Source organism: Cervus canadensis, chromosome 9, assembly GCF_019320065.1.
Source record: "Cervus canadensis isolate Bull #8, Minnesota chromosome 9, ASM1932006v1, whole genome shotgun sequence".
NCBI classification, from domain to species: Eukaryota; Metazoa; Chordata; class Mammalia; order Artiodactyla; family Cervidae; genus Cervus; species Cervus canadensis.
The window spans coordinates 80906368-80918580 of record NC_057394.1 but is presented as its reverse complement, the minus strand read 5'-3'; the positions used below and the strand labels follow the sequence as shown (position 1 = coordinate 80918580).

At 39.5% G+C, this 12213-nt stretch overlaps 1 protein-coding gene across 1 annotated transcript in view; it reads right to left on the bottom strand.

The window, feature by feature from the left end:
• LOC122447296 (phospholipid-transporting ATPase IB-like) overlaps positions 1-12213 on the bottom strand; it is an 81932-nt gene that overhangs the window by 42610 nt on the left and 27109 nt on the right. Inside the window, exons 9-18 of the mRNA XM_043477803.1 lie at positions 10961-11088; positions 10500-10611; positions 10025-10190; positions 8801-8928; positions 7576-7653; positions 4873-4961; positions 3806-3881; positions 1670-1775; positions 1007-1089; positions 618-667 (exon numbers count right to left, since the gene is read on the bottom strand). Of these exons, the coding sequence (XP_043333738.1) occupies positions 618-667; positions 1007-1089; positions 1670-1775; positions 3806-3881; positions 4873-4961; positions 7576-7653; positions 8801-8928; positions 10025-10190; positions 10500-10611; positions 10961-11088 (1016 nt within the window). The remainder of the gene's footprint in view (positions 1-617; positions 668-1006; positions 1090-1669; positions 1776-3805; positions 3882-4872; positions 4962-7575; positions 7654-8800; positions 8929-10024; positions 10191-10499; positions 10612-10960; positions 11089-12213) is intronic.

The window sequence follows — 12213 nt, the reverse complement described above, 5'->3', positions numbered from 1 at the left end:
GCAACTTCTCTTTTACCTCCAGAGGCACAGATTGGTTGACAATACCAAGGACTTTGGAACCAGTATACCTGGATTTCAACCCTGATTCTCCCACATATTTGCTTAGAGACATTGAGAAGGTCATTTAAATGGAGCCCCAACTACAGGTCTTCCAAGTGGTATGGCCATCATGGGCCTCAGAGGACAGTTCTGAACATGTCCTACAGACCAGATGGGCTCGCAGTCATTACTTCCTCCAGGTTTTCAAGCTCTTTCAAAAAAATAACTTTATTTTCCCTCAGGAATAAGACTGATCAAGAAAAAGATGTTCAAGATTGGAAGAGAAGTAAGAGGTTCATAGAAATGATGGCCAAAATGAGAGGAGGAGGATCTCCTTCGGGGAGAAGAAAATCTTGGTAAAATTGAAACACTTAAGCCTCAGAGAAGAGTGTTCCAATTAAAATAATTATCATAATGAGGCCTAGAGAAGCAAGAACTGAACTGAGATGCAAGGGTGTGTAGAAGCTAACTAGAATTTCAGGATTCTGTTTTTAGGTTTTCATTTACAGCCAAATCTCAGTTGAATAATCAAAGAAGAGCCCTGGAAAATGCACACACAGAACAAAAAGGCAGCTTACCTAGAAAATTCCAGTACATTAAGTATTTCAAATGTGAGTTCTTCTCCCATCTACAGGAAAATAAGACAACATATTCTTACCTTAGGAAAAAAGTATTTGTCTCACAAAGTAACTCACTCTCCCAATCATGAACAAGTTTCACCCTCCAAATACATATCTTTTTCAAAATAAAGCCTTCCTGCAAGTCTGATGAGATGATGGTGCCCTCCTCTGGTAAGGATATTGTTTGCAACCTGGACAATATTAACAAAAGTGCTTCCTATTGCGACAGATTAAGACTGAAACACCTCTCCAATCTAAAATCAGCATGATTAGAAAAATTGTACACGTGTGTCTCTGGATGAGCAGGTGCATGTAAACTGCTAGAAAGTACATCAAGTATTACTCACAGCTTCTATGGTGACAGAGTTCGGCATCCTTGCGGTGAAAACAAAGCCAAGTTTCTTGGCTCCTTTCACTAAAGCTGCTTCATCTGTCAATAAAAGGCCTGAATTAATGGAGATTGAGCAAGTGTATTAACACTATACTTAATTTAATACAGATTTCTCCAGCAGTAAAATATCATGTCATTCTTTAGAACTTGGGGTTTTCTACCCAAATGTGTTTATCAGTGATTCTAAGTAAGCAGAGAGTGTTGACAGAAAAAGAAACCCGGTTAAGTGGGGTCAGAGGGGCTAATCCACCAGCCTGGAATTAAAACACTCTCCTCCCGCTCACTGAGGTCCTCTCTGTTCTCCACAACACTAGTAGTACTTCCAGAAAATGTGCATGGCCATACCCGGCCCCGTGCCTGGGTACTGACGGTAACCTGCTTCTAGGCCACTGCTCTAAGACCACCCCCTGCCAGCCTTCTGGGCACTTTGGGGGTGTGTGGGGTATGTGGAGAGTGGGAGCCCCAGAGCTTCAGAGTGGCTCAGAGCTGTATACGAATGCCCCAAACTGGTAAGAATTTCAGGCAAGGAGAAAGGCAGGCACGACTGGGGATCTGTGATGGCCTCCCTTCCTCTGCGGGCTCATCACCTGCCAGGTGTTCACAGGCACACGGCACCTACCTGGAGAGGAGGCCTGGTAGCTTATGTTGTTTCCCTCTCTCTCTGGAAAAACAGTGTGGCACACACACAACAGAGTAAGAAATTCCTTTATATACTCTTTCGTGGGCTGTAAGAAAGGGACACAGCTGATGACTCTCTTCCAACCTACCCCTTGAACTCAAAAGTCCTATATAATCTGCATATATATATATATATACACGAAGTAAGATTTCACTTCAGATCCATACAGAGTAAGGCACTGGCTAGAAACCATACCACACATTCAGAATGTGTTTGTGGAGTGGAGGCTGAGTCAGGGGCAGAGGTGGGGGCTGGGGCGACCACAGGGAACAGGAAGACCCTGCTCTCTAGGGATGTTTGTTCTCCCTGGGGACGCAGGTGTTCGCAAAGCTGGAGGAAACAAGAAGGAGGTGTGATAGGGAAGTCAGGGGCATATTTTAAGGAGGTGATGCAGAGTACACCATGCGAAATGCTGGGCTGGATGAAGCACAAGCTGGAATCAAGATTGCCAGAAGAAATATCAATAACAGATATGCAGATGATACCACCCTTATGGCAGAAAGCAAAGAAGAACTAAAGAACTCCTGGATGAAAGTGAAAGAAGAAAGTGAAAAGCTGGCTTAAAACTCAACATTCAGAAAACTAAGATCATGGCATCCGGTCCCATCACTTCATGGCAAATAGATGAGAAAACAATGGAAACAGTGAGAGACTTTATTCTTGAGGCGGGGGGGGGGGCTCCAAAATCACTGCACATGGTGACTGCAGCCATAAAATTAAAAGACACTTGCTCTGGGAAGAAAAGCTATGACCAACCTAGACAGCATATTAAAAAGCAGAGACATTACTTTGCCAAGTTTGTCCATATAGTCAAAGGTATGGTTTTTCCAGTAGTCATGTATGGATGTGACAGTTGGACTATAAAGAAAGCTGAGCACCAAAATATTGATGCTTTTGAACTGTGGTGTTGGAGAAGACTCTTGAGAGTCTCTTGGACTGCAAGGAGATCAAACCAGTCAATCCTAAAGGAAATCAGTCCTGAATATTCACCAGAAGGACTGATGCTGAAGCTGACACTCCAATACTTTGGCCACCAGATGCAAAGAACTAACTCATTGGAAAGGACCCTGATGCTGGAAAAGATTGAAGGCGGGAGGAGAAGGGGAAGAGAGAGGATGAGATGGCTGGATGGCATCACCAACTCAATGTACATGAGTTTGAGTAAGTTCTGGGAGTTGGTGATGGTCAGGGAAGCCTGGCGTGCTGCTGTCCATGGGGTTGCAAAGAGTCGGACACAACTGAATGACTGAACTGAACTGAACTGAACTGACAAGGGAAAAAAAGCATATTTAGATGTTTAACTTAAGACCTAAATGGAAAGGTTAATTGTGGGTCTGTGTTCAAGTGTGTGGTGGCACACACCAAAGGTTGTAGCACTTTCCCAGGACCCAAAATCAGGACACAGATTCATTGTTTGTGGAGCTTCAAGATAAATGTGGCTCCAACATCTTGAGTGTAGGGATCAGAGACACAGAATGAGGTTGGAGACAGAGAGGACCAAAGTAGTGAGTCAGGATTCTATCTTAAATGTGGTGCCAGTCCTCGGAAGGGTCTTAAGCAAAGGAAGAACATGTACAGGTTTTATATTTTAAAGATCACTTTTATTTATTTTAATTTTTGGCTGCTCCCCAAGGCATTTGGGATCTTAATTCCCTGACCAGGGATTGAACCCATGCTCCCTGTGTTGGAAGACAGAGTCTTAACCACTAGTTTACTGGGGAAGTCCCAAAGATCACTTTTATTTTTAGAAGATCAAGATTTCCCATCAGCTAGATCAATATCTTAAAATAGATAAGTGAAGATATTGATTGCATGCTATAGAACCAAAGAGTTTAAAAGCAGATAGAGATAGGATTTCACAGATTGCTACATAGTAGAATATTCCTATATAAGGTCTGAATTCATTCACACTCAAGTCAAGGCATAGCTCATACTTTTCATGTTAAATCCCTTGCTTACTATTTAATACCAAAAACTTTTCAAGACTCTCTCTCTTTTCCTTTTAGGAAAATACATGTATGTTTGAAAGTTATATAACAATACCCTGTCAACATAGAGGGAAAATAGCAGACTTACATGATCATTCTCAAAGTTCTGCAACAATGCTGGGTCATTGAATTCATAGGAGTCTGAGATGGAACAAGGAGACTGACTGAAGAAGAACAGATAACATTCATTTTAACTAAAAGTTCCTGGTAGTACCAGTCAGCAATCACACAGACCTAAGTGAAATATAGCCCCATATTCTGTTTTCACTAAATCACACTTACAACTAGTAAATATTCAGTGTTCTGTCAGATTATAATTCCCTGGTGGCTCGATGGTACAAGAAACGGCCTGCTAATGCAGGAAATTCAGGAGACACGGGTAGATCCTTGGGTTGGGAAGATTCCATGGAGAAGGGAATGGCAACCCACTCCAGTAATTTTTGCCTGGAAAACTCCCACGGACAGAGGAAACTGGCGCGGCTACAGTCCATGGGGTCACACAGAGTCAGACATGACTGAACACACAGGGCCCCCCACCATGTCAAATTATACAACTTTCCAGACCTCAAGCTGCATTAGAAAATGCTTAAAGTTGTGTTGAAAATGGTATAGGTATATAGATTCTGAGGCAGAGGAAATTGCCACCAACACAGTAAACTGAAGAATAGATTCTGGGTTCTTCAAAACATGGGAAAGATCTGTACCAGGGAGCTTCCTGAGAACTGCCACTAGGGGTCTGAACAATGCGGGCTGTGTGATTGTATGTCAGTGCTCCAGTATGATAAAACATCCAGGGAAAAGGAACACCGGCAAAGGAGAGAATGTTATCTAGTCACCTTAAGTCTTTTGCACCATCACTTTTGCTTGACAGATCTCTAAGAGAAAGTGAGGGAGGAAATATGATGATTACAGGTTATAAATATAAAACTCTTTAGGAATTCTAATCATGTTTAAAAGTAGACGTAAACCATATTTTAGAAAATAAAGACACTGCAAGTTTTCATTTAAGGTATGTTAAGTTGCAATCTCATTCAGACATAGCTATAGTACTAGAAGTTCAGATAAGTTCTAGAGTAAATGAAGTCTACTTAATTTTGTTAAGAAAAAAAAAAAAAATGGGAACTTCCAACAGAGTATGGCAATAAAAACACTTACCCATACATTATACCAGCAACACTGCACTTCTTAAATGTCATAATATTGCAAGTGAGGGTTCCTGTTTTATCAGAGAATAAGTATTCCACCTACACAAAGAAGAAATACATTTTAAATTTAACTAAATGAAGAAAAACTTAACATGATAAATGACATAATTTAAAATGCATTTTAGAGAGCAAAGATGGCATTCTTTCTCTTTAAGCCCTCAAATTATGTGAATTTTTAGAAAACAAGGATTTCAATCTATAAGAATTCTATCTTTAATATCTACTTCTTTCAGAAGCCATAGTCTTCTCTTTGTTTTACACTGGAGATGAAATTCTACGGTAATATGCAAAGTAAACTTCAAGCCATCAAACCTAAGAAATTCAGAAGTCCAAGTTCATTTTCCTGACATAAGAAATCTCATGAAAAGTACCTAGAAAACATTAAGTAGCTAGATTGGTATTGATATACCAATATATATGTATACCTCAGATGAAAAAGAAAAACAGACTCAAAGCCATTTTAATCATGATCATGAATATAATGATCATTTTAAAGACAAATGGAAATTTTGTAGGTGATCATTTCTGTCCAATGAACACTGCAAAGCAATGTGGATTTAAAGTTTCAAGATCTTTGCATTATTTGGATAGACAAGATGGATGCTAACTATTTGTTATGTAAAGTCACCAAAAATGATAATAAAAGGCAGAAATTTTCACGTATGCTTTCAGAAACATTTGTTTTTATTTTTAGAAACAACTTATTTCTGTATATTGGTTTTTTATCATGCAACTTTCCTGGGTTCTTTTTTTATTATTGCTTACAGGTTTTTGGTGCAGACTTTAGGGTTTTTCTATACATAACATGTCACATGTCAAAAGAGACAGCTTTAATTCTTCCTTTCTGATTTGGATGCCTTTTATTTATTTTTCTTACCTAACTGCCATGGCTAGGATTTACAATACTAAGTTGAATAAAAGTAGCATTTTTTTAATGCTACCCTAACAAGTGGAGGCATCCTTGTTTTATTTTTTTATCTTAGAGGAAAAACTTTTCATTTTTCACTGAGTATAATTTTAACTGTGAGCTTGTTGTACACACCCTTATTATGTTGAAATATGTTCCCTCTGTAGTCATTTTATTGAGATGTTTATGAAACATGGATATTGAATTTTGTCAAATGCTTTTTCTACATCTATTGCATATATTTCTTATCCTTCATTTTGTTTAAAGGGTGTATCACATTGGTTGATTTGTGCATATTGAGCGAGTCTTGTATTCCTAGAATAAATAATCATGATGTATGATCCTTTATTAATGTTGAATTTGATCTGCTAATATTTTATTGAGGATTTTTGCATCTGAGTTTATAAGGGATATTGACCTGTAATTTTCTTTTCTTGTGGTGCCTGTGCATCCATGCATGCTCAGTTGTGTCCAACTCTTCGCAACCCCATGGATTTTTGTAGCCCACCAGGCTCTTCTGTCCATGGGATTTCCCAGGCAAGAATACTGAAGTAGCTTGCTATTTCCTTCTCCAGTGGAATCTTTGTCTATGCTGGTAAATGATGAAACCAGGATTCACACTCAGGATGTTTGACTTCAAAATTCTGCCTTTTACCATAATTTATATGTGGCCTCTAATTAATTGAAAGATAGAAAATCATAGTCTGGTAAATACATATATAGAGACAGAACATAAAGTAGATAGAAAAAAGTAACAACTCCAGGTCTTTCTTCCTTCAAGTTCTGTACAGCTCTGAGAGTTGTTGCTGCTTTTTTTTCAGCCTTATTATATTAATAGTATAATTGACAAATAATCTTGGGAGTTTTTAAAACTGAATTTAAACTTATAAAGATGCCATTGTCATTTAAAAGGCAACCAACAACTGTCTGTTGGTAACTGGGCATCATTCCCGCCTTTCTATTGTAAGGCAGGAATAGAGGCCGGAGGCTACTACGTTTCTCTGGTCTGCAGATTAGATTCCACCATTGAGAGGCATTTTCAGTGAAGATCCAGAAGCTCTTCTGCTTCCCTTCTGGCAGCTGTGGGCAGATGGATTTGGCCGGTATGAAATTTCACAACAGCCTGTGGATGCTCCCCTATAAGTCACCTGCCTTAAAGAGGCAGAAACCCAGCCATCCCCCAGATTCCAGGGTCCCTGTGGCTCCCTGGAAGCTACCTGAAGCCCTGGGAGCCCCCAGCAGCTTTTCCCACTTGTCCCACAGCTCTTTCATTCTTCTACCTCCCTCCCAGCTCTTTCACTCTCTCGTAAGCACATAATAACCTATATCAGATATGTTCTACTTGTAATCCATTATGCAATATTATTAATAATTGGAACAAGTTATATTTCTAAAGCTTCACAAGGGTGTCACATTATCTATGGGCATGCTCAGTCACTTCAGTCATGTCCGACTCTCTGCGACCCCATGGACTATAGCCTGCCAGGCTCCTCTATCCATGGGATTTCCCAGGCAAGAATACTGGAGTGGGTTGCCATGCCCTCCTGCAGGGGGTCTTCCCAACCCAGAGATTGAACCTGGATCTCTTACATTGCAGGCAGATTCTTTACCATCGAGCCACTGGGGAAGCCCCATATTACCTCTAGCCCACGGCTAAATCTGGCCATTCAGCTCTGCACACGCTTTCCCTAGACCCACCTCCTGTGGCACTCCTGTCACACTGCCCAGCCCTGGAGGGGTCCTCACCTGCCCAAGCTCTTCATTAAGATTGGATGTTCTGGCCATGGCATAGACATTACTTCCCTTAAAATGCATATCTTCATCCTGCAGGAAACAAACAAAATAGCCAAGCCACACAGACAGAGCTAGGCTCAAAACGTCTTCAGGAAGTCCATACGGCCACTAATCTGATGTGCTTGACACTTATAAAGAATTCACAGTGGAGAGTCCAGAATACTTGGGTTGGGACGCATATATGCTAGTTTTTCACATGGGTTGGCAGAGTCGATTCAGGAGAAGCAGAGCCATGTAGAAACAAAGGTCAAGGTGATTTGGAAGATGCGGTTTTCAATCCTGGCTGTGCCTCAGGCATGCTGTGTGGCCTTAAGCATGTCTCAGTTCCTACGTCTATCAGATAGGGTAGTAGCAGGGACCTCCCTCCTGGCACTACTCAGAGCTACTGCAAAGATCAGATGAGAACATGTTTGAGGGCACTTTGTCTAATTTTGTGGTTGCTAAAATAATACTCCCTTTCAAATGATGATAGTTCATCAATATATTGGGAGGATCCTGTTAAGGTGACATCCAGAAAGAATTTTATTTCAAAGAAGAAACCAACACAACATTGTAAAGCAATTGTTCTCCAGTTAAAAAAATAATAATAATACAGATCAGTAAATGCAAACTACTATGAATTACTGTGTGCCATATGCCTGAAACTAACACAACATTGTAAATCAACTGTACTCCAATAAAAAAAGAACAATATGAAGACAAAAAAAAACTTAAAGTGACAACCCTACACAGAGATTTGAAAATCTGTTCAGTCACAACTGACAAAGTATTAACTTCCATCAATACATGGTTCTAACCTAAGAAATATTTTTCTTAATTTGAAGGAATGCTGAAATGCCATTGTTTCTGTCATTCTTGCCAAGCTCTGTAAATCTATTGTGAGTCTATTGGACTCTCCTTTGTGAGTATCTTAAGTTTTAATGGTTGACTGTTTCTCTACACTTGCTACTAAGCCTCTATCTCTTAAATATTTCTGATCATCTGGAAAATAGATATATAGGGAAACTGTTGTGTCCTCAACAGTGAGTCAAAGGCGTCCAGGCACTGCTGAGTCAGCCTTGGCTTTTGGCCTGTCAGCTGCACCGGCCCCACCACAAGGACTCGGTCACACTGATTTTTGAACCCAAAGCCATAACCCAAGAGAGAACTGTCTTAATTTCCTGAATTTACTACTCACCCAGTTTATAAACAGGGCCTGGATGTATTTCACAATTTCCAGAGTGACCAGCAGACTAATGGGGATGAGATTGTGGTACAAGATGATGAATACCAAAAGATCAAACCCAAAGCTGTGATAGTCATAATCTGTGGAAGAAAAATCAGAGGAACCACGTTGCAGCTTCAGGCGATATCTTTATTCATCTGTGTTCTCATTATTACTTTTTTAAATTGTGGAATTTTTCTCCATGGAAATTATTATTAAGAGTATAATTAAGTGGACACAGATATAAGATAGTTTTTAAAATATTAGCTAAGTACCAATCAATCATGTAATAGGGTGCATAGAAGCATGGGGATACAAATTCTAATAAGACTTAGATCCTGTCCTCAGAGAACTTCAGATAGCTTGAGAAAGTGGGATGAGTCAGGAAAGACAGCGGGACGAACTCTGTGAGGTGTGTAGCAAAAAAAAACACAAAGCTGGAGGCACAGAAACGGGTCTTGGATAAGGTGGTGAGCAAAGCATTGAAGAAAGGAAGTTGCTAAACACAGCAGATGAGGAGGGGGTGATGAGGCGGACTTTTTAAACTGTATATAACAGTAGGTTTGAGGGCTTCGCTGGTAGCTCAGTGGTAAAAGACCTGCCTGCCAATATAAGAGACCCAGGTTTGATCCCTGGGGCAGGAAGATTCCCCTGGAGAAGTAAATGACAACCCTTTCCAGTATTCTTGCCTGGGGAGTCCCATGGACAGAGGAGCCTGGTGGGCTACAGTCCATGGAGTTGCAAAAGAGTCAGACATGACTTAGGGACTAAAGTAACAGTAACCGTAGATTTGAAGCTAAAGAGATAATTATTATAATGATTTTTTAAAACCCAGGGAAAGAAGTAAAAGATATTTTACTTAAAAATATCTAGAAATTGTTCAGAGGATCTATATGCACTGCCTTATATATGTCTTCCTGACAACTTGCATCTCAGACTTACATATTAAATTTATATAGTTGAATTATGGGAGGAAGAAGTTCTAACTAAATACAAAGGAAGCTGTAAAAATGCTGGAGGTTGGTGCTTAAGAAGGAAATGTTCTATTTCTAAAACTCATTAACCTTCAGTTTCTGAAAACAAACAAGTAAGGCAAAAGCGCCAGCCTCCAGTTAGAACGAGAGCCTTCCCTTTTACATGAAAACATGGGAAGTAGCTTACAAAAGCGGCGTCTTCCTCCCATGCTCTGACACTTACCTTTCTTCCCGATGTACCAGGGCTCTGCTCTGTACCTGTCTCTCCAGAATATGGCTCCCACACAGCTCACCAAGGACATGACCAACAGCAGCAGGAACAACACCAGGATCTGCACGTTGGTCACCTTCTCCACCTTGGATCTCTTGAGGGGTGACTTGACGGCATTCTGCATGGTAGCAGGCAACCACACACCAAAAAGGACCACAAACAAGCAAGACAAGTGAATTACAGTTTGATGGTGAAGGAGGCTAAAAACTGCAATGGTCAAAAAGTACAACATCTTTTGCCAAATCACAGATGGACTGAAAGTGTGCCCATGGCTTTCCACCTTGCTTCTTGGAGCATCACTCTCTAGTTCACAGGAAACAGATCCACATAGCAGATCTATCATCTCAAAGTCCAAAGTCCTAGGGTTCCTAAAAACACAAAATGTTGTGATTTGGGGCAATGCTATTTGTCACCATAGATTATTTACCTGCATGAATTTAGTTTCAAATCCAGTGTAAACAACTATGCCCAGGATCCACTCAGTATTTTTAAGCTGTGTACCTCTCAGCAAGACCTGGTCAGGCCCAATTGAAATAGGGCTAAAAAAATAAAAAGAGTATTAGTAAATTACCACAGAACTTTTTATTTTCACAATGTAAAACAAACCTAGACTTTCACCATATATATATATATATATATATATTTCCTTTGTCAAGTTTAACTTTCTGGAAAAATAGCAATAAAAACAAATGTGTCTTCAAAGAAAGTATCTATTTCTAAAACAGCACAGAAAAAAATTGCTTTGTTATCCATTTCTCACCATTCCAAATATATGTAGGTTAAAATTTTTAGAGAGTAAACAATCTTTATACTTAGAGTGACTATAAAAGTTATTGTCAGGGAAGATTAAGTGGACAAAAAAATGTTTGAGAAGGAAAAAAATGATACCTTTTACTATTTAGGTACAAGGTCCCCACAAAACTGTTGAAATGAAAATTAGGCCCTTCACATTTTATTTTTCCAGATAGGCTTGACAATTGCTTTTCTGTTTTCATGGCAGCTGTTTCTGACAAAGCCTACAAAATAAAATCAAAGGAGAAAATGAAAACAGAATTTTCAAGACAAAGTTCAATGTCTCTTGTTGTTCTGTCGCTCAATTATGTCCAACTCTTTGCGACCCCATGGACTGTAGCCCGCCAGGCTACTCTGTCCATAGGATTTCCCAGGCAAGAATACTGGAGAGGGTTGCCATAATGGCTAATAAAAGAATATTATGAAAGTCAGTGTCTGAAAGTCACTGTAAGTGACTTTGGTAAGTCAGTGTACTTACCAAACAAAAAAAAATTTATATCAAATGCTAACATAAACTTTGCTAGAAGGCTTTGCCATACCAACATTTTGCAAATAATTCTAATGAGGTCAAAAGAGGTATGAAAGTTAAGTTTCCATTGCCTTGAAGTGAAATTATAATTATCACAATCAAACACCATGTAGTATTTGATAGATTTATGCCTGCAACTGATGATGTTCAACTGTGGATCACACTCTGACTAGCAAGGATCTAGAACAATGATTCCAAACTTCTGTGTGCATCAGACTAACCTGCAGTCATGGTAAAGTACAGATTACAGGGCTGTGCCCCCAGAGTTTTTTTATTCAGTGGGTCTGGGGTAAGGCACCAAAACTTGCATTTCTAACAACTCTAACAGGATAGTGACGCTGCTGGTCCAAGGATCACACTTTGAGAATCACTCATCGAGAAAATGCCTCATCCCAATGAGATGATCTCAGCCTTCCAGAGAGAAAGGGCAGATCACCTCCAAGAGAATTCAGAATCAAATTGTCATTAGTCTAACAATAGGAAATACTTAAAGACAGAGGATTTTATTTTTAAGTACTTAATTAAGAGACCTTTAAATCTAGAATGTTACAACTTTCTAATTTCAAATAAATGAAAGTTTAGCACAAATATTCTCAGGCATGCATACAAAGTCTTAAAAGTTTTGACACTCAGGGACCTACATTGAAACAGTTTGGGATGAACTTCCATTCAACAGAAGATACCTTAAATAAAGTCTGAAAGCAAGTTACCAACTTGAAGAAGACATTTGCAACACATACAACTGATATACCTATTATGTGCTGAAAGTGCATGAAGAGATTCTATAAATCAGAAAGAGAATGAATGAATGAAAAGTGTA